General features: G+C 41.0%; 1 protein-coding gene across 2 annotated transcripts in view; it reads left to right on the top strand.

Moving 5' to 3' along the window:
- Nucleotides 1-1,264: 1,264 nt before the first annotated feature.
- LMBRD1 (LMBR1 domain containing 1) overlaps nt 1,265-20,223 on the top strand; it is a 77,727-nt gene continuing 58,768 nt past the window's right edge. For both annotated transcript variants that reach the window (XM_081094480.1, XM_081094479.1), the window contains exons 1-3: nt 1,265-1,560; nt 8,994-9,170; nt 18,877-18,937. In XM_081094480.1, coding sequence (XP_080950606.1) covers nt 1,486-1,560; nt 8,994-9,170; nt 18,877-18,937 — 313 coding nt within the window. In that variant the 5' untranslated portion in view covers nt 1,265-1,485. The remainder of the gene's footprint in view (nt 1,561-8,993; nt 9,171-18,876; nt 18,938-20,223) is intronic.

The following is a 20,223-nucleotide window of genomic DNA, read 5'->3' as shown; positions in this document are numbered from 1 at the left end:
CAACCCAAGTGGGCCTCCAGGAGAGGGTTAGGCGACCTTAGAAGATAGAGGCAGAAGAAAGACCACAGTATGCCCTGCAGCCGGAGAAGGAATTCTAAATGACTACCCAGAATAGAGATGTCTCTGTTCACTTTCAGGTAACTATAGGAGAGAGGTCTCCAGAGCAGTGACTACTCCACAGAAGAATCAGGTTCAAACATTTGCAGGCCCAGTATGGTACCAATTCATGTTAAAGCGGTCTATTTTTTTTTTCCCCCTTCCCTCCTCCTTTTGTCCTGGCAGGGAGACCACTTCACTTCTTCCCTGCTATCCGATTCCAGCCTGAAACAGGTCCTAGGTAGGAAATGACTTATTATGCATAGATGGTGGGATTCACTCATGAAATTGTGTTTTGACTACATTACAATTATGTTTGCTGAATGCCATGGTTAAATATGTACCTAACCCTGCAGTGGACCCAACCCGGCAAGACTTCCCAGGAACTATTTCCCTCTGCTTCATTACGGACCCATGGCAGTATCTGTTTTGTTCTCCTACTAATATTACAAGAACCTGCCATTTCATTAGATGTTTACAAACTCAAATACCTTTGGGATATGAAGTCACCATGGAAATGCACCCACATGTACAGCTATAAAGAGGAAGACCATAATATCACGTAACAGTCTCCAGCAAAGAATTTTCTCAGGCCAGGCCCTGCTCCAATACCAGCAAATCAGAAAGTCAACTACTAGCTGGTAAACCAGCGGTTCTCAACCTGTGGGTCGCGACCCCTTTGGCGGTCAAACGACCCTTTCACAGGGGTCGCCTAAGACCATCCTGCATATCAGATATTTACATGACGATTCATAACAGTAGCCACATTACAGTTATGAAGTAGCAATGAAAATAATTTTATGGTTGGGGGTCACAACATGAGGAACTGTATTTAAAGGGCCAGAAGGTTGAGAACCACTGTAGGTAAACTTTGTGTCTTCAGAGTGGGCCTTTCCTGGACCCGGGTGAGGAGCTCTGCTCTGCACTCAGCCTTGGACGCCGGGGATAAACTTCCCGTTGAGAGGAGGTGGAGACACCTCGAGTTGGCTTGAATCTCCAGATACAGCCAGTGCAGCCTTTGCGGCGCTCCCTGGCTTTTCCAGTCCACTCGTTTGGGCCGAATCAAGTAGCATCTCAAAAGCTTGCGTTGCTGCGGGACAGCCTCGCTTAGACCGTCGCATCACCTCGGAAGCCGACAGCGCGCTGACGTAGCGGTGACGTCACGGCGTCCCGGCGCGCGCCGGCCCTGAGTGGTCCCGGCCGCTCCGCCCCCCGCCCGACCTGTCGCCGAGGGACGCTGATGGGCTGGTCTCCTTGGCAACCACTCGCTCCACCCCCTCCGTCCCTTTAACCTTTAGGGTGCGCGGGCGCCGCGTCCCTCGCACTCCCCCCCTTTCCCCTCCCCTCTCCCCACCACCCGGCTCGCAGCCTTCCGGGCCGGAAGCGAAGATGGCGGCGGAGACGGCGGGCGCGGCCTCGGCGGAGCTGGTGATCGGCTGGTGCATTTTCGGCCTCTTACTGCTGGTAGGGGAGGCGCTTGGAGTTTTCCCCGTGTTTACGTTTGTGGGAGAGAGGGAGGGGCCGGCCCCGCCGCTGGCCTCCCGGGGCGCGGGAGGCACTCTTCTCCCTGTCGTGCCTTTACCTGGGACTATGGGGGTACTGGCGGGGTTTGGAGGGCTCCTCGGCGCCGGGGATGGGGGCAGCGCTGGGGGCTGGGGGGCGGGGCACTGGTTCTCGGCCTCTTTCGCTGTCTTTTTCCTGAAGACATCTAATATTGCAGGTTTCCTTTCCCGAAACTCTTGCCCTCACCCCCGACTTGGGCCCTGGGGCGGGTGGAGTTTGGGGCCGGAGGAGAACCTCGGGTGGGGAAGGATGGGGCGGCCTCTGGTCCCCGGTGAGGCGGGAGCACTGGCTGGTGGGGCAGCTGTGCCCGATCTTTGCAAGTTCTGTCGGCCCTGGTGCGGTGGACTCAGAGCAGGGCCTGTCTGCTGCTCTCTGCACCAGGTCCCTACCTCGGGGTCATTGAGCCTCCAACCTTCCCAGCCCATTGTGCGATTCTGCCCTGGTGACTTGAGTGTTCGTTCCTTGTGACTTCAAGGTTTCACATTCCTTTCTAGTCTGTTGGTAGGTGTAGAAGGAAACCTGTGTGGGGCAAGCTGTAACCCTCTCTACTGCCAGAATCAGGGTGTGTGTATTGCCACCCATCTGAGCTACCCTTCCCACCCTGCCCCATTCACACTCATCGTCTTCATTCAGCCCTGCTGTTGGCTTCCGTCCCCAGGTATTTTAGCCACTTTGCATTATGAAAACAAAAACAAAAGTCAAACCAAACAATTGTTATCTTCACTTCTGGAAATCAAGACGTTTAATTGTACTTATTGGATGCCACACGGTGTCTACAGCCTATGTAATATGCCTTGCTGGTAAATGTCGCAACTCTACCAGAAACCCTACCAAAAAAAAGAAAAGAAGTGAAAACTTACAAAAAGGTTTCTCTTGCAACCTTTGCTTTGGCAGGAAATAATACTGCGTTCACATGGGAACATGGTTTACCCCTCTTGGTGAAGAAAATGGAAACCCTAAAGCTTGGCTGTGGTTTCCATAGCCCTTCCAGTCCTGTACTTGGAGAGTTCACTGGCTTTTCCAGACCCTCGTATTCAGTAGGTTTAGAAGAAAAACAAGCAAGTAACGAGTATCAAAGTCTAGTGGGAATATCTTGGCTGTTACCAATGAATAAACATTTCACAGGTAGTAGCTTTGCTGTCAATTGTAGGAGGATACAAACAAAAGAAATTGTGGCCTCTGAGAGAACTGGAAGATAGGTAGGAAAACAAAAATTCTCAGGTATTTTAAGTACTGAAAACCAAAGTATGATTTTATAGAATAGGACTTCAGGGAATAGAGAACAATATTGGAAGAAAGTGTAATTGAGGTAGACTTTGGATAGATGAAGATGGGAAGGCATTTAAGTTGATCTTATACTAGGAACGAAATAAAATGTGAAGGGAATTAGGAATTTGAAATTGGATGTTGACGTAGAAAAATTATTAATAAGGGCCATTGTTTAATTTTCTGCAAATCTTTAATTCCTGGCTTATTAGATTAGAAAAGACCTGGATTCTCATGTCTGCTTCTGCATTCAGCCTTTTGAGATAAGTTACTTTGGTTGAAGTATATGAAGAAAATCCAGTTTTAGTGATACGTAGTTGGAAGCAGAGGAGTATTTTTTAGGTAATTGTGGACATTGTTCTTTAATACCACACCAAAACTCAGTAGCAGAAGCTTCTTTAAGGTTAGTTACAATAAGGAATCTGAAACCCTATCAATGAACTTTTAATTCTGTCTCATTAGCATCCATTGGGCCATGTTGTACTTTGAATGGGTCTTTTCACCATGCATGGTTTTATAACATGATGCATTTGTCATTTAGAAAACACTGGTTCACTGAGTTATACAGATCTCCCAAATGTGGATATATATTTCATTACATAATATAAAAATGTTACATTGATTAATATCACCACTGATCTTGTCATAAGAAATCCCAGAAGTAAGTATTGTGAAACAGTCAAGCACAGTTTTGGATACTAGTTTTCCAAAATTCTAATTTTCATTTGAAAGCTTGAATTTGACCATTGGCAGCACATATGGTCAGTTGCTTTTGTTGAAGTGATAGGTCCCCTTTGTTCTTTTTGACAAAATCTGCCAAATACCCACGTCTGCACAACCATAGTCAGTCAGTTGTGCTTTCAAGTAAAAATAATGTTCCTTGCCAATTGGCTTCCAACCCCTAGGTATTCAGGTATCCACCTTTCCTGGATTCAGCCGTCACACCTTGGTTGCAGTTTGGTGCCACTGTCTGGACTCATGCTTAATTTTTCAGCAGTTTTCCCCGCCATGAGTTATACACTGTGAGTGTAAATATCAACATAGTGGAAAAGGCAAATGACATGTTAGTATTGTTATGAGAATAATTTTGAAATTGCAAATCCTCAGAAAGGGTTTTGGGACTACCAGGGGTCTGGGGTACTTAACACACTGTTGCCAGTCATCTACTAAAGAATCAGAACACTAGGATTGATAACTTTTGTAATTGTGGGCAAGCAGAATGTTTGCCACATAAGGAATTGTTAGATCTCGTTCCTCTAAGCTGATAGTTTATATCAAACCCTTCTATCTTGTCTCAACAAGAGCCTCAGTAATTTGGCTTACACCACCTTTCAAATTTCCCATTACTATATAAGACAGTCTCCATTTCTTTAAAGCACATTCTCTCTTGTTACTCAAAAGTTAGGTAAGCACCTGGGAACTTGTTAGAAATGAAAACTTAAGAACCCAGTCTCACTGAATCAGAATCTGCATTTTAACATGATCCCAGGCAGTATGTGTGCTCATTAGTTTAGCAAACATCTGTTCTCATTCCTACCTCTGCCCGTGTTTCTCAGCCATGGCTGCTCATTAAAAAAAACTTGGGAGTTTTAAAAAAATTCTAAAGCCCAGACCAGTTAAATTGTAATCTTGGGAGGGGTTGGGGTGCAGTCCCCAACCCCTTATAATAGTTGGCAAGTTATATGTTAGTTTCTTTTATGAACTTCTCTAAGATGCTATTTTACGTGACATCTATCGTATAATCTCCTATATAATAAAAAACATGTAAATTGACTGTACCTCCACGATGCCTACCAGCCAATCAGGAGTGAGTATGCAAAGTAACCCAACAAAGATGGCAGGTTAATTTGCATACACAGGCACTGGGTGGAGAGCAGAGCAGGAGAGCCAGCAGAGAGTGGAGCAGCTTGGGGAACTTGGATCCACAAGCTGCCAGACGGAGAGCAGAGAGGGAGAGCTGACGACTTAGAGGATTGGGCAGAGTGGGAGGCTGTGGGACGGAGACAGAGCAGGAAGGGAAAACCAAGAGCGCAGGGAGCACCAGGAATGCTGGGAATTATAGTTCTGGTGGCAGATGGATCTCTTAGACCAGTGGTCGGCAAACTGCAGCTCGGCAAACCATGGCTCGCGAGCCACTTGTGGCTCTTTGGCCCCTTCAGTGTGGCTCTTCCATAAAATACTGGCTCTTCCACAAAATAATGACTTCCGCGCATGGGCCACGAAGTTTCAATTGCACTATGTGTGCACCCGCACGTGGTATTTTGTGGAAGAGCCACACTGAAGGGGCCAAGGAGCCGCATGTGGCTCGTGAGCCGCGGTTTGCCGACCACGGTCCTAGACACTAGAGCAAAGTGAGCCTGGAGCAAGTTACTGTTGCAGTGGGGGATGGAGGGAAAACAAAGGTGAGAGACATAAGTACAATCAGAGTATCTAGGAAAAATTAAAGGGAAGATATCCTAAAACTTCCAGGAAATCTCCACCAGTGAAGCAAAGAAAAGAAAACAGCCTCTATTATTCTTTGAGCAGCAAACCAAACTGGGTTGGGGTCTCAGACAATTCACTCGTATGATTGCAAAGACAGACAGAAACTCCCGGATTGGAGAGGGCTCCCCTGATGGCTCCAAGATTGGAGAGGGGGCAAGTCAGGCCGAGGGACCCACCCCAGTGTATGAATCTTTGTGCACCAGGCCCCTAGTCCGATCTAATAAAAGAGAAACATGGTAATTGGCGTACGACCGCTACCCTTCCCATTGGCTAATCAGGAGATATGCAAATTAACTGCCAGCCAAGATGGCGGCTGGCAGCCAGGCAGCTTGAAACTAACATGAGGCTTGCTTGCTTCAGTGACGGAGGACTCCAACGTTCCCCGCCTGTCGCTGCAGGCCTCTGAGCTGGCAGTTTGAAACATAGTTACAAAAATAGAAGCTAAACAAAACCCCAGAAACCAGCTTTCAGCTAGCTGGGATCTCAGACCTGGAGTTGATACAGAGTTTCGATTGTAGAATCTAAGCAAACCAGATACGTGCTTTCAGGAGCGGAGGCCTAAGAGCTGGAGCCTTAGAGCTAACGCTGGCTCAGAATAAAAAAAAAAGAAAAAGAAAAAAAGGAGCAGTTGGGAACTTCAGTCCAGCCTGAAAACAGCCCTCAGCCCCTCACCCAGACTGGCCAGGCACCCCAGTGGGGACCCCCACCCTGAAGGGTGTGTGACCAGCTGCAAACAGCCATCATCCCCTCATCCAGGCTGGCCAGGCACCCCAGTGGGGACCCCCACCCTGGTCCAGGACACCCTTCAGGGCAAACCAGCCAGCCCCCACCCTTGCACCAGGCCTCTATTCTATATAGTAAAAGGGTAGTATGCCTCCCAGCACCAGGACAGCGGAGCTGCGAGGCCTCCTGGCACCGGGATCAGCGTGACAGGGGGCAGCTCCCAAACCCCCTGATCGCCCTGCGGCTCTGTATGTGACAGAAGGCGGGGCCACAACCTTCCTATCGGCCCTGCTCTGTTCCTGACAGGGGAAGGTGCCCCAACCCCCTGATCGGCCCTGCTCTGTGCCTGATAGGGGGGAGCTTCCCAACCCCCTGATCGGCCCTGCGGCTCTGTGTGTGACAGAGTGTGGCGCCCCAACCCCCCCACCCCACGGGCCCTGTTCTGTGTGTGATGGGGTAGACCCATAACCTCCCCATCGGCCCTGCCCTGAGTGTGAGAGTGGCGGCGCCCCAACCCCCTGATCGGCCCTGCTCTGTGGGTGACAGGAGGCGGTGCCCCAACTACCCTATTGGCCCTACTCTGTGAGTGACGGGGGGAGCTCCCCAACCTCCTGATGGGCCGTGTTCTGTGCGTGACGGGGGAGCTCCCCAACCCCCTAAAGGGCCCTGCTCTGCGTGACAGGGCGGAGCTCCCCAACCCCCTGATTGACCCTGCTCTGTGTGTGACAGGAGGGAGCTCCCCAACCCCTTGATGGGCCCTGCTCTGTGCGTGACAGGGGGTGGCGCCGAAACCTCCCCATTGACCCTGCCTTGACTGTGACGGGACGGTGCCCCAACCCCCCAATCAGCCCTATCCTGACCGTTACTGAGGGTAGCATCGCAACCTCCCAATCTGCCCTGCTCTGTGCATGACAGGGGGCGGCGCTCGAACTCCCCAATTGGCCCTGCTCTGAGCCCGACCAGGGGCTACACCTAGGGGTTAGGCCTGCCCTCTGCTACCCAGGAGCAGGCCTAAGCCAGCAGGTCGTTATCTCCCGAGGGGTTCCAGACTGCGAGAGGGCACAGGCCGGGCTGAGGGACCCCCCCTCCCCCCCGAGTGCACAAATTTTTGTGCACCGGGCCTCTAGTATATATATAAAAGGCTAATATACTAAGTGTCCTTCCCACTGTCCAACTGGTTGCTATGATGCACACTGACCACCAGGGGGCAGATGCTCAATTCAGGAGCTTATGACGTGCACAGAGAGAAACGGCACTGTGGACCTGGCGCTGACAAAGCAACACTCGGCTTCCCCCAACTGAGACACAGGCCCCACCACCAACCCAGAGCAACAGCCTACCAAATCGTAGCCAATTCTGCCATGGCGCAAAATGCAGCCCACAGCCCAGCCCAGTCCACAGATGGTGGCTGTGGGTGCCATGTAATGACATCACGTTTTTGTTGCCATTCTGAAGCCGAAATTGTTGACAGAATATGTCTGAAGAACAGTCACCGACAAGTACTATCAATACTGGTAGGAACTGCCTTCATAGTAAAAATGAGGTAATTGAGGATGCAATTATTGAATACAGTTGTGGTGGAATGACTGTTACATGTTAATTTTGCCTATCCCTAAATTTCTCTGATGAAAAACCATCTGATGGAAAATTTACTCGATGTTGTAGAAAAGGGAAAGTTTGTCCAAATGATAATGAATATTCCCGAATACCAAGCATATTTAAAAAAAGTAATGATGAATGAAGATTCTGACAGTAAAAATTTCATGGAAAATATTCATGGTTATATCATGTTATTTTTTATTTATCAATTTATATATTCATGTACATTTTACTAATTTTCTTTCATCTCTGACACCTTTATTATAGAGAAAGGGTGAATAGCAATATTAAAATATTTCTTCTAATTAATTTTCTTCCAATGTGCAGGAATTCATGCACCAGGACACTAATCTCCTATAATTGAGTATAGCAGAGGTTCTTGAAATGTATTCACTGGATCAGCACAGCCTCACCTGGGAAGTTGCTACAAATGCAGATTTTCTGGCCCGGCTTCAGACCGCATGAGTCTGAAACTCTGGGAGTGGGGCCCAGCAGCCTGTGCTTTAATAAGTATTCCAGGTGATTCCGATGTTAACCTAAAGTTAGAGAATCAGGAGACTGAATTCCTCTACTCTGTTAATTAATAGAAAGACATTGCTAACTATTAAGAGTACCTGCTTGATTACAGATGTCAGCCTCAGTACCTCTCTGAGTGTACTTTTTTTCACTGGAAAGTTCCTTGCAATGCACATGTATCCATTTTCATTGTGCACTTTTTGTGGTTTAATGCTCTTTAAAATTTGAATTATAGTATAATGTGTCAGTTGCATAGTGATTCTTGGCAGTTAGTTAGTCTTTAGCTGAATGGTACTCCTGAACTGTCATAATGGGGCAGAAGTTAATTTCAATTCAAGTTATATTCTGTGATGCTTCAGTAGGATAGAACATGTAGTTATAGCTCCTTTAGGTTGGAGAGCTCTATAGGGAAAAAGTATTCAAAGCTAGTTATAACTATGACATTGTGTGAAACCATTAATTATTGTACTGTGTTCTGTGAGGATATAGGCAAATGAGCACTGTCATCATTAACTTTTACTTTGTGTGTCTTTGCACCTAAGTGAGGTTGTACTGCATCCATGAAATAGGCTTTGAAAATTATCAATCTTAAGTTTTTTACACATCTAAAAGAACTTTTAATTGATATTGATATAAAGTTTCATATTATTAAAGTTTCATATAAATTGGAAACAAACACATGCTAAAATCAGTTTTGGAGAATATATAGGGCAATAACAAAACATTTTCTTTTTGTTCTGTTTCAGGCTATTTTGGCATTCTGTTGGATATATGTTCGTAAATACCAAAGTCAGCGGGAAAGCGAAGTTGTCTCCACTATAACAGCAATTTTTTCTCTGGCAATTGCACTTATCACATCAGCACTTCTACCAGTGGATATATTTTTGGTTTCCTACATGAAAAATCAAAATGGTACATTTAAGGTAATTATTATACTATATGATTTTATTTCTTTCAGATTCTTGGCAATTAAGTGTTTAAGTTTATTAGTCCAGTATATATTATTGTCTCTGGAATAAATGAGAATCGAAATGCAGCATAGGCACTGAGAATGTGACAACTAACGTAGAAGACTAGAAATAGACGATTGAGTGACATAAGACTATTATTTTGACAATTCTCCAAATTTGAAGAATGTCTTGTTAACCTGAAAATGTATTAATTGTAGTAGGTTTTATTTTTGTGCCTCTCATAGTTTGAAGTGTATTTGACTTGATTTGCATTAATGCACTAAATAAATAATTTAGAAGGGTTTTTGTTAGTGGCAGATCAGAATCTTAATCTTTATTTATTGAGTACTTTTAGTCAGTGTGGTATAGTGAAAAGACCACTAGGCTGTGAATTATAAGACCTGAGTTCTAATCTTGGGTTCTTAACTGTCTGGCATGTATCTTTGGCCAAATCAGTTAACTTTTCAAGACTTTAATTTTCTCCTTTTTTGCAGGGGGAGGGGAGGGAGGGGTGCGGCCGGAGGTTGTTCCTATTTTTAAATGAAGGGTTTTGAAATGGAAGATTTCTGAGTTCCTTTTTTATTCAGATTAATTTCAGTTTCTTATTAGTATAAGCTTCTATAGGGCAGGAACTGGGTCTTATTTATTGTTATATGCCCAGTGTCTAACACACATGTAGGTACTTAAATATTTGAATAAAATATTATTTCAGTTATCTCAATAATGCATGGTTCCAAAATAAGTTCCTGAATTTGGCCAACTGGGCTTAAATAATTTGAACTGTTTTTATGGTTAGATTTAGATTTATTTTGATTTTTGTAAAAATTATCGTTACTTTCTATAGGTATTCATTTAGCAAGTATTTAATTGAGCACTTAGTATGTGCCAAATACTGTATGAACTAATATCTGTTGAATATTTACTATGTTATGTGTCTGTCCTAAATGGTTAATATACATTAACTGCCTTTAATCTCCCAAACAACTGTATGAGGTAACTAATATTGTCCATGTTTTTATGGGCAAGAAAACGAGGATTGGAGAGGTGATGTAACCTATCTACAGCTCCTAAGTGCTGTAGCTAGGATTTGAAGCTCTGCAGACTGGCTCCAGAGCTCTTTGTTTACTAGGATCTTTAGCTGTATCTATATCTTAGTATTATCCCTGGTATAATTATTATTTGAAGAGGAGAGGAATATGTTTTCAACTTGAATTTTCAAAAAAAAAAAAAAATAGCTGTAAGTATCCTATTACAGTGTCTTTTATAGTTGGCCAGTAACTTTGGATAGTATTACACAAAGTGTATTAATCAAAGAAAATAAAAAATTGATAGTAATTGAAGTATGGTAGCAATCATCTCAGGTAGAAACTGTAGTTTAACTTTAACCCTGCTGTTTGGTTTCTGTACTTATTTGTTTGCTAAAATAATAGAAAAGTTATTTTGATTTTCTGAATTATATAGATCACCCCACTCGATTGAATACCCTATTGATTGTACTGTGAATATCCCATTGGTTGTGGTCATACTGGTCTTAGAAAGCACATTTTCCTTTACCTGGGAAGGACAGCACAGTTATCCCAAGGTCAGAGGGCTCCAGTTAACGTGTCCCTGTTGACCCAGTGTTCCGGAGACCCAAAAACTGTAATTTAGATAACATGCTTAAGTCTGACCAGGCTCCTCATTCCAGACCCCAGGGCTCTAGATAATGTGTTTCTGTCAATTCACTGATCCGGAGACCCAAAACTATAATTTAGATAACATGCTGCTTCTGCTTCTGTAAACTGCTTTTTTTGCAAACCAGGTTCCTCATTCCAAACCTTGTGATGTAATCAATACCTTTGTGATCTTTGCCTATATAAGTCTGGTTTTGCAGCCATCTTATTACTATGAGATTTGGGGAATGGCCCCTCATAGTCCCGGATTGCAATAAACGTGACTCTTTAATTCGACTTCTTGAGGCGTCCTTCTGTGATTCGCGGGGTACATTACAACATAATGTCAACAAATATTTTTTATTTTATACGTTGTGTAAAATTAAAATTAGTAGTTAAGTATGGTATCAAAATATTTATTGTTTTTTTATTTTTTTAGATATGTTTTTACTGATTTTAGAGAGAGAAGAAGGGAAAGACAGAGAGAAAGAAACATCGATCGATTACCTCCTGTACACATTCCCACTAGGGATAAAACCCACAACCCGGGCATGTGCCCTGACCTGGAATCCAAATAGCAACTTTTCTGTGCTCAACATGATGCCCAATAACCTGAGCTACACCAGCCAGGGCCATTTAATGTTTTGATAGCTAAAATATATCTTATTCCCTTCTCCCAGTGATTAATCTTGTTATGGCCTATTATTAAGTATCAGGATTGAACTCTCTCCTAGTGCCTCAATCCTACTCTCAGATGGTGGTAGTTGTATCTTGAGAACTTTGTACTTTTCATTACATCTACATATATTCATTCACTTAATATTTATTTATTAAGCTTGTATACTATGTACCTGATAAATGTGAGTGGTGCAGATTAACAATTCAAACAAATGAGGCTGCTACTCTCATGGAGCTTACTTAGTGTAAAACCAGACCAACAGTAAACAGCAAAACAAGCTAACTTCATATGAGGAAATACAACAGATGGATGTGGACAATTTAGATAGGAGGATTGGAAGGCCAAATTACGTAGGTAGGCCAGACTGCTGAGGTTACTTGAGACCTAAATGAGAGAAGCTAGTCAGGTAAAGAGCCAGAGGGAGTGACTTTAGGGAGAACGGATCAATAGATAAAGACGCTTTTGGTGTGGATGAGTTTGGTCTTTTGGGTGAAGTGTGGTGTTGGGGCTTGTGCTTGGTACTAGCTGAGATCAAGAGAAGGTGGGGACCAGATTACTTATCACTTTTAAGTCCTGTTAATGAGTTTAGGTTTTCTTCTAACTGCAAGGTGAATTTAATGAAGATAAAAGATAAGGTGAATTGGATTTGAGTGGTGTGGTGCTAGTAGAGAAAATGATTAAAATTGGTATATATTTTGGAAATAGAACTGCTTGGATTTACTAATGAATTAGTTACGGAGGGTGAAGGAAAAACAAAATTTAAGCACCGATGTCTGGTTTTTGTATACCTTAAAGAAATAGGGAAGCCTGAAGGAACAAACGGCATGTGCATGCATATGGGCAGATGAATGTATAAAAAAGAGTTGTATTTAGTGTAAGTTAACTTCAAGTTCCTGATGTATATACTCAAGTGGAGGTGTCAAATAGAGAGTTGATATTTCAGGGAGACTTTTGGGTTGGAGTGAAGTATTTGGAAATCATCAGCATATAGATGTTATTTAGAGCTATGGACTGACTAGTAATTGGGGAGAGTGAGTAGTCAGAGAAGGCATTGGACCATGTAGTGGTCACCAACCTTTCGGACCTCACAGACCACCAGTGGTCCATGGACAACTGGTTGGTGACTGCTGGATTAGAATGCTCATTATGTAGAAGTAGCTGAAGGGGAAAGGCTGTAACCTAAGAGTTAGGAAGAAAATCAGAAGAGGGAGGCTATGATAATTAGAAGAATGTGTTTCAGGAAGAGAGAATGATAACTTTTTCGAATGGTGAGAAGTGAAATGAGAGAGGTAGAAAAGTGACTGTTGGCTTTGGTCAATGGTAACCGAAGAGCATGAAAAGTAATTTCAATGAGGCATTAGGGTTATCATGTTGGAGTGGGCTAAATGTGGACAGGGAGGTGAGAAGGTAGCGATAGGGAATGCTGACAAATTTTTGGTGAGTTTTGTCCTTTAGGAGAGTAGAGTCAGGTCAGGGGAGGTGTTTTTATTTGTGGTGGTTGAGTATGGATTGATCTCTTTGTTGTTTAATGGAAATTAGTAGGGTTTGTGTACTTAGGTATTCAGTAGAGTTGGAGAACTTCTTGAGAGTGGAGAGGTTATTATTGTAGGTGCAGTGTCCTTGAGAAGGCAAAGGAGTTTAGGGGGGTGGTGTCTAACAGTGAAATATTGGCTATACATGGTATGGGCACCTAGCAGAAGGAAGAGTTAACTATTAAATATAGGTAGAATCTAGGTGTTAGATTTGGTAGTAAGTTGAGTAAGTTCTTTTGGCTTCATATTATTTATAGAGACCTCTAAGTTAGTGTTTTTCAACCACTGACATTTTGTACTGGATAATTCTTTGTTGTGTGGGACTGTTCTGTGCATTATAGATGTTAGTAGATCCTTTCCTCTACCCCACTACATGCCAGCAGCATATTGACTTCCCCCAACCCGATGTCTGCAGACATTGCCAAATGTTCCATGGGAACAAAATCACCTCTGAGGGAGAACACTGGTCTAAGGTGAAGGTTATCAGGTAAAATTAAGGAGATTCAAATGTCATTTTGGGCTGGACTAAGTGTTTCAAAATGTCATCTGAAGAATGGGAAAGGGAATTTTATATGTATGACCCATACATCTTTTTTTCCTATGATATTTATTCCCTTTTCCTTTCTTTTGAAATGTTCTTCTTTAATATTTTCTATTTAGTATTAGTTCTTGATTGTTTCACATTCCTTTGAGTCTTAATTTACTCTGAAGTTCCTTTGGTCTCCACTCTGGGAGGGGGTGATTTATAAAATGTATCAAGGGCATAGTAGTTCTCAAAATGTGGAAGAAGGAAGGTTTCATAAACTAAATTCTTTGGACAGTACATTAGATACCTTGGATGCAAGACAGTGTATAAAAGCCAAATACACTAATAGTTCTTGAGTAATTTTGTATATTTTACACATAGTTTTAGCTTTAAAATAGTAACAGTAACACTTAGTTTCTTTTTGGCACAAGATTTGGTTAAACAAAAGAGCATTGCAGAGTAAAAAATACTAAATTGCAGTGAATCTTTGGCTTTAAATTACCTTCAATCTCTCTAACACTTATTTTTTTTTTTTCTGAAGTTGGGGTCTTACCCAATTTTAAAGTTTAGCTTTTAACAGATTCTCAGTGGGTATGTTAATACCTTATGGGAGTGTCTTGGAAATTGGTAGGGAGTTTGTGTAAGGATAGATGTAATTATCTTGTTTCAAAAGTCTTCAAGTTTCAGAAATCTTTTTAAACTTCTGTTTTGATGTATAAACAATCACTAGAGAAACACAGCTGTTAGGAGCTGAAGCTTTGTTTATGTACATATTCATTTAGATACTTGAAAAAATTTCCAATCATTGCATAGAATTCTCCCCAGTGCTTTTCCATTCCTATGTGGTGAGCACTACTTACACTTTCCATTTTCTGTGTGGGTATTTCTTTCAGTACTTTTTTAGACAAAGACTGTTAAAACTGTTGGTTGCAACTTGTTCTGCTTCCCCATACTCAAAATTACTTCATGGATGTCCAGCTATGCCAGTTTATTTATATTTGTTTTTAATCTCTGTATGATATTCCATGTTATGAATGTACAGTAATACATTTTACCAGGCATGTAGATTGTCTTCAGTTTAGTTGTTGTTGTTTTTAATATTTTAAACGGTGTTACTCTGAATATTGTTGGGTAAAGGTCTCATGGTGAAAAATCAATAAACATTACTTGGTGCAGGCAGGAATTTACGGGGATAATTATTAGTAAGCAAACAAGTGCTTATATACTTGACATTCTGTAAAGAGGTGAGCTTTCTCAAAGTGCATACATCTCAGCAGAGGTGCCTCTGCCTCTTCTTGTAGGGCAAGCAGAAGAGTGGCTTTCCAGGTAAATAGACAGTCTGGACTTGGGTTCCAAGAAGTGTGAGCTTAGATGCAAGTTGTTCATGGGGCACTAGGACATTCCAGTTGCTGAACCCTAGAAACTGGGCCCCTTTGTCCCATAATTGAAATTGGGTGTGGCTCCTCCTCCTGCGTGGGAAGGGAAGGCCCCATTTGGGCTACCTTGTTGCCAGGCAACCCAGTAAGAGATCTTCATATCATTCATTGGATAGTACTACTTACTCATTTAAAACATATCTATGTACTTAGAGCTGTCCTGATTTATGTGAATCTAGGTTATAGACTATATTCCTTACTATTACTGTGTAGGAAATGGCTTTTCCTCCACATTTGCCGCTATTGGATATAATTAATGTTTTAAATTTGCCATTTGGGAATTGAAAGGTTACTATAATAATAGATTTTTATGTTTTCTTAATAAAGTTTAGTAACTTTAAATTCTTCATTGTTGGTGTTATTCAAAAAAATTACCCATCTCTTGCTTGTGTTTTTCAGATGACTTTTAGAGTCAGCATGTCAAGCTCCCCCCCCCCCCACCAGTAATTGGTATTTTGATTGGCAGTATATAGTTTCATGGATTAATTAGGAGGGATTTAATATTTATAATATTTTCATGTGAGAACATGTGACTTTCCATTTCTTTAGATCTTTTTAATTGTCTAATTGTTGGTTTTCATTATATAGTTAACATAAATTTTTATTTAACCTATTCTTAAGTTTTCTTTTTTTTTTAAAGTGTATAATGAGTTTTGGGTTTATTAATTTTTAAATTGTTTTTTTATATATAACAAAATCTGCCACTTTTGGTAGAATACTTTTTTTTTAAAATGTTAATTTTCATTTTTCATTTTTTTTTATTAGTTAAAGTATTACAAATGTGTCCTCATCCCCCCCATTAACCCCCAACCTCCCCCCACCCCCCTGCCCTGCACACTCATGATCCCATCCCCCTGTTGTCCATGTCCATTGGTTTGGCTTATATACATGTATACAAGTCCTTCGGTTGATCTCTTCCCCTTACCCCCGCCCTCCCCTACTTTCCTTCTGGGGATTGATAGCCTGATCGCTGTTTCTCAGTCTTTGGATCTGTCCCTTTTCATCAGTCTATGTTGTTCTCTATAATCCACAAATGAGTGAGATCATGTGGTATTTATCTTTCTCTGACTGGCTTATTTCACTTAGCATAATGCTCTCCAGTTCCATCCATGCTGTTGCAAAAGGCAAGAGTTCCTTTTTTTTTTTTTAACCCCAGCATAGTATTCCATTGTGTATATGTACCACAGTTTTCTAATCCACTCATCTGCTGATGGGCACTTAGGCTGTTTCCAAATCTTAGCTATGGTGAATTGTGCTGCTATGAACATAGGGGTGCATATATCCTTTCTAATTGGCGTTTCTGGTTTCTTGGGATATATTCCTAGTAGTGGGATCACTGGGTCAAATGGGAGTTCCATTTTTAGTCTTCTGAGGTAGCTCCATACTGTTCTCCACAGTGGCTGCATCAGTCTGCATTCCCACCAGCAGTGCAGAAGGGTTCCTTTTTCTCCACATCCTCTCCAACACTTGTTGTTTGTTGATTTGTTGATGATAGCCATTCTGACAGGTGTGAGATGAGAACACATTGTCGTTTTGATTTGCATCTCTCGTATAATTAGTGACTTTGAGCATGTTTTCATATGTCTTTCGGCCTTCTTAAGTTTTCTTATAGTCTTAATTGCTATTGGAAAAATATTATTTTTCATTGTGCATCATGTGTCAAGGTTTTCCATTTGTGAGGCTAAATTTGGATTTCCTACATTTTTGTTCTTTTAGGTATTTGTCTGTAAGAAATTTGTAGATGTTCATTTTTAGAGGTGTCTATAGATTAAAAAGCAAAGAAAAAGAAAAGGAAGAAACCTAAATTATTTTTGGAGAATTAAATGTGCATACCCTTCATTAAGAGTACTTATAGTGGGATATTGATAATGATTTGGCCTCTGTAAGTATATTGAAAAAAATTGACCTACATTTACTAATTTGAGCCTTCCTACTTAATAGCAATGACCAGTTGCTTAGACTCTCCAGGTTTAAGTTTTCATCTGCATAAAATTTAGGATATTCAATAAAAAGACTTGCCATCATAACTCAATTCTGATTCATTAATGTATATATACTTTTGTGTAAAAAGGTTAATTTGAATGAATTTTCTAAGTTAAATTACTAATTTACAGAAAACTTGTGTGGAATGAATTTAAAAGAGCTTAGATTGACTATTTTAAGTATTTTTGCCTTTTTTATTAAATTTATTGGGGTGACATTGGTTAACAAAATTATACAGGTTTCAGGTGCACAATTCTACAATACATCAACTATACACTGTATTGTGTAGGTGATATTTTGTTCACCACCTCAAGTTAAGTCTCCATCTACCACCATTTATCTTTTAGGTATTTTTTAATTAAAAATTTATTTTAGAAAGAGAGGAAGGGGAGAAGAGAGAGAGTGAGAGGAGAGAGAGAGAGAGAGAGAGAGAGAGAGAGAGAGAAAGAAACATTGATTTGTTCCACTTATTTATGCATTCATTGGTTGACTCTTGTATGTGCCCTGACTGTGTTCGTACCCCAATCTTGGTATATTGGGATGACACGTGAACCAACTCAACTACCCGGCCAGGGCATCTTTTAGGTAATATCTATATATCTATATCTATATATATCTATAGAAATAGATCTAGATATAGATATAGATATATAGATATATATAAAAGGCTAATATGAAAAGTGTCCCCTTGGGAGTTTGACCAGGAGACCAGGAGTTCGATCGCTCACTATGACGTGCGCTGACCACCAGGGGCCAGTGTGGAACGAAGGAAGGTCCCAGCCAACAGCTGGTAGCTGGGGAAGGAAGGCCCCAGCCAGCAGCCAGAAGGAAGGCCTTGGCCGGCAGCCGGAAGGCCCTGATCTGCCCTGATCACTGGCCAGGCCTAAGGACCCTACCCGTGCACAAATTTCGTGCACCGGGCCTCTAGTATATAATACTTTCTCTCTCTCTCTCTCTCTCTCTCTCTCTCTCTCTCTCTCTCTATATATATATATATATATATATATATGTATACATATACATATATACATATATACATATATATACATATATATGTATATATATGTATATATATGTATATATAATATAATATATATTCAAATAGCTTTCTAAAATACAAATTATATTTGTCACTCTATATAAAAATTCATCACTATTTTTCCATGCCCTTAGGACAAAGTCCAAAATACTTAGCATGATCATAATTCACTAGTCCTTCAAATCTGTTCTTCTCCTTCACTCTACCTCAGTGGTTCTTAACCTTCCTAATGCCGTGACCCTTTAATAGAGTTCCTCACGTTGTGGTGACCCCCAATTTCATTGTTACAAATTGAACATAATTAAAGCATGGTGATTAATCACAAAAACAATATGTAATTATATATGTGTTTTCCGATGATCTTAGGCGACCCCTGTGAAAGGGTTGTTCGACCCCCAAGGGCGTCGCGACCTACAGGTTGAACCGCTGCTCTACCTGCTTTCTTTTACCTTTCCAAAAAGCTCTGGTGAATCTTTGTTTAGCTTTTTGCAGTTTTTTTCAAATTCTCCATGTATGTTCCTTTCTTCCCTCTTCCCTATTGCCTCTCCCACCCCCAAGAATGACCTCTCTTCCTTTAGGTCTCAGTTTCATTATTTTGGGACACTATCCCTGAACTTCAGTCTTAGTTAGGCGCCTCCTGTTTCTATGTGTTTCCCCAGAACTATGTTATCTTCCTGTCTCAGCATTTGCTTGTCTGTCACTTCTTGAAGGTCCTGACCATACCTGTTTGAGTTGATACATTTATGAGTGATATTCTGTCATGGTAAAACTTAACTATAACTGTTAAACAAATGTATGTTTCATTAATATTTCTGTTTCCTTTTTGTCCTAGGACTGGGCTAATGCTAATGTCAGCAGACAGATTGAGGACACTGTATTATATGGTTACTATAGTAAGTATCTTTCAGTTTTATTTCCTATATCTGGGTTACTAACCAAAGTATAGAATAAACCTACATATAAACTTTTATTTTGACATCACATTTGAGATTACTGTTTGACAGAAGGAATAAGTAATGTAGCATCCATTCTTATAATCCTGAACTTCTTTTACCTGCTTTGCTATCGGTTCACTTGCAGCCCTTCTTCGTGGAGGTTCAGTCAAATTACTTTAAATCTCAGGTCTCTTCCTCTGTTACCACTAACAGTTTCACACTTGCATTCTTGATTAAAAAGTTCTCAGTTTCCTAGCAATTTAAAAAAAAAATATTGACACTAGTAGAGTGATAGTAGGGAATTTGTAGCATCAACTTTAATGAGCCAGTTTAATCCAGGGGATTATGGTTATTGGTCCTTTTCTCCCTCACTTCCTTCCTCTTCCTTCTCTAATTTTGGATTATAAAAGCTTATAATAGCCACCTAAATGTTTGCAAATTTTTTTCTTTTAATAAACATAAGACTCAACTGGAGCTTTTATAAAAATGGATAAGTGCTGAGTTAGGAAAGGGATTTTTTTTTTTTTTTTTTTTTTTTTTTTTTTAGCACTAAATCAAGATGTTGAATAAGATTACAGTAGGACACTAAATTGGATACTGAAAAAACATCCGTAGAAGTTTCTATAAAAGATTTTATTGGATCTTAACCAGCTAACAGCCACACGTCCAAAACAGAAACCATCCCCACATGCCACGATATTTTGAATTTAATTTAAAAAATCAATTTGCCATGAATATTATAAAAATAAATATATTACTCACAGTTCGGCTGTTCTTCAATATTTTCAGTTAAAATTCTTACGAAAAATGATTTTTTAAAACAACTATAGGCGCTTATGGTGTACAAAGGGTTTAATTTAACTGCTTTGGTCCTAACCCTTGCCTTTTCCCTTGATTTAAAATCTTTAGGTCCCATGAAATTCTATTCTTTTGGTATAGATTTTAGAAATGTTTGTATTGTATTTTAATATAGAATTTATTTTTCTGATGAATACATTAAATATATATGACAAAATTTAAATTTGACCTGTTTAAACTTGAAAAGGTGCTTTGTTAAATAAAATGTTGCCTTTTTAATACAAATTTATTGGAAGTGTTATGCCCAGATTTCAAGATCCCCAAAAGCCCACCAGGGAGCCAGCCGAGTCTGATGCAAAAGCAAAGAGTCTTTATTCGAGCTAGCTCGGCTCTCCAACCACACTCACCGATGCAGCGGCAAGTGGCAGAGAGAGCTAGCCCTGTGC

This window comes from Myotis nattereri (assembly GCF_964212035.1).
Source record: "Myotis nattereri genome assembly, chromosome: 6".
In the NCBI taxonomy this organism is placed as follows: domain Eukaryota; kingdom Metazoa; phylum Chordata; class Mammalia; order Chiroptera; family Vespertilionidae; genus Myotis; species Myotis nattereri.
Note: the sequence above shows the minus strand (reverse complement) of the source record. Positions and strands in the feature narration are given on the sequence as shown.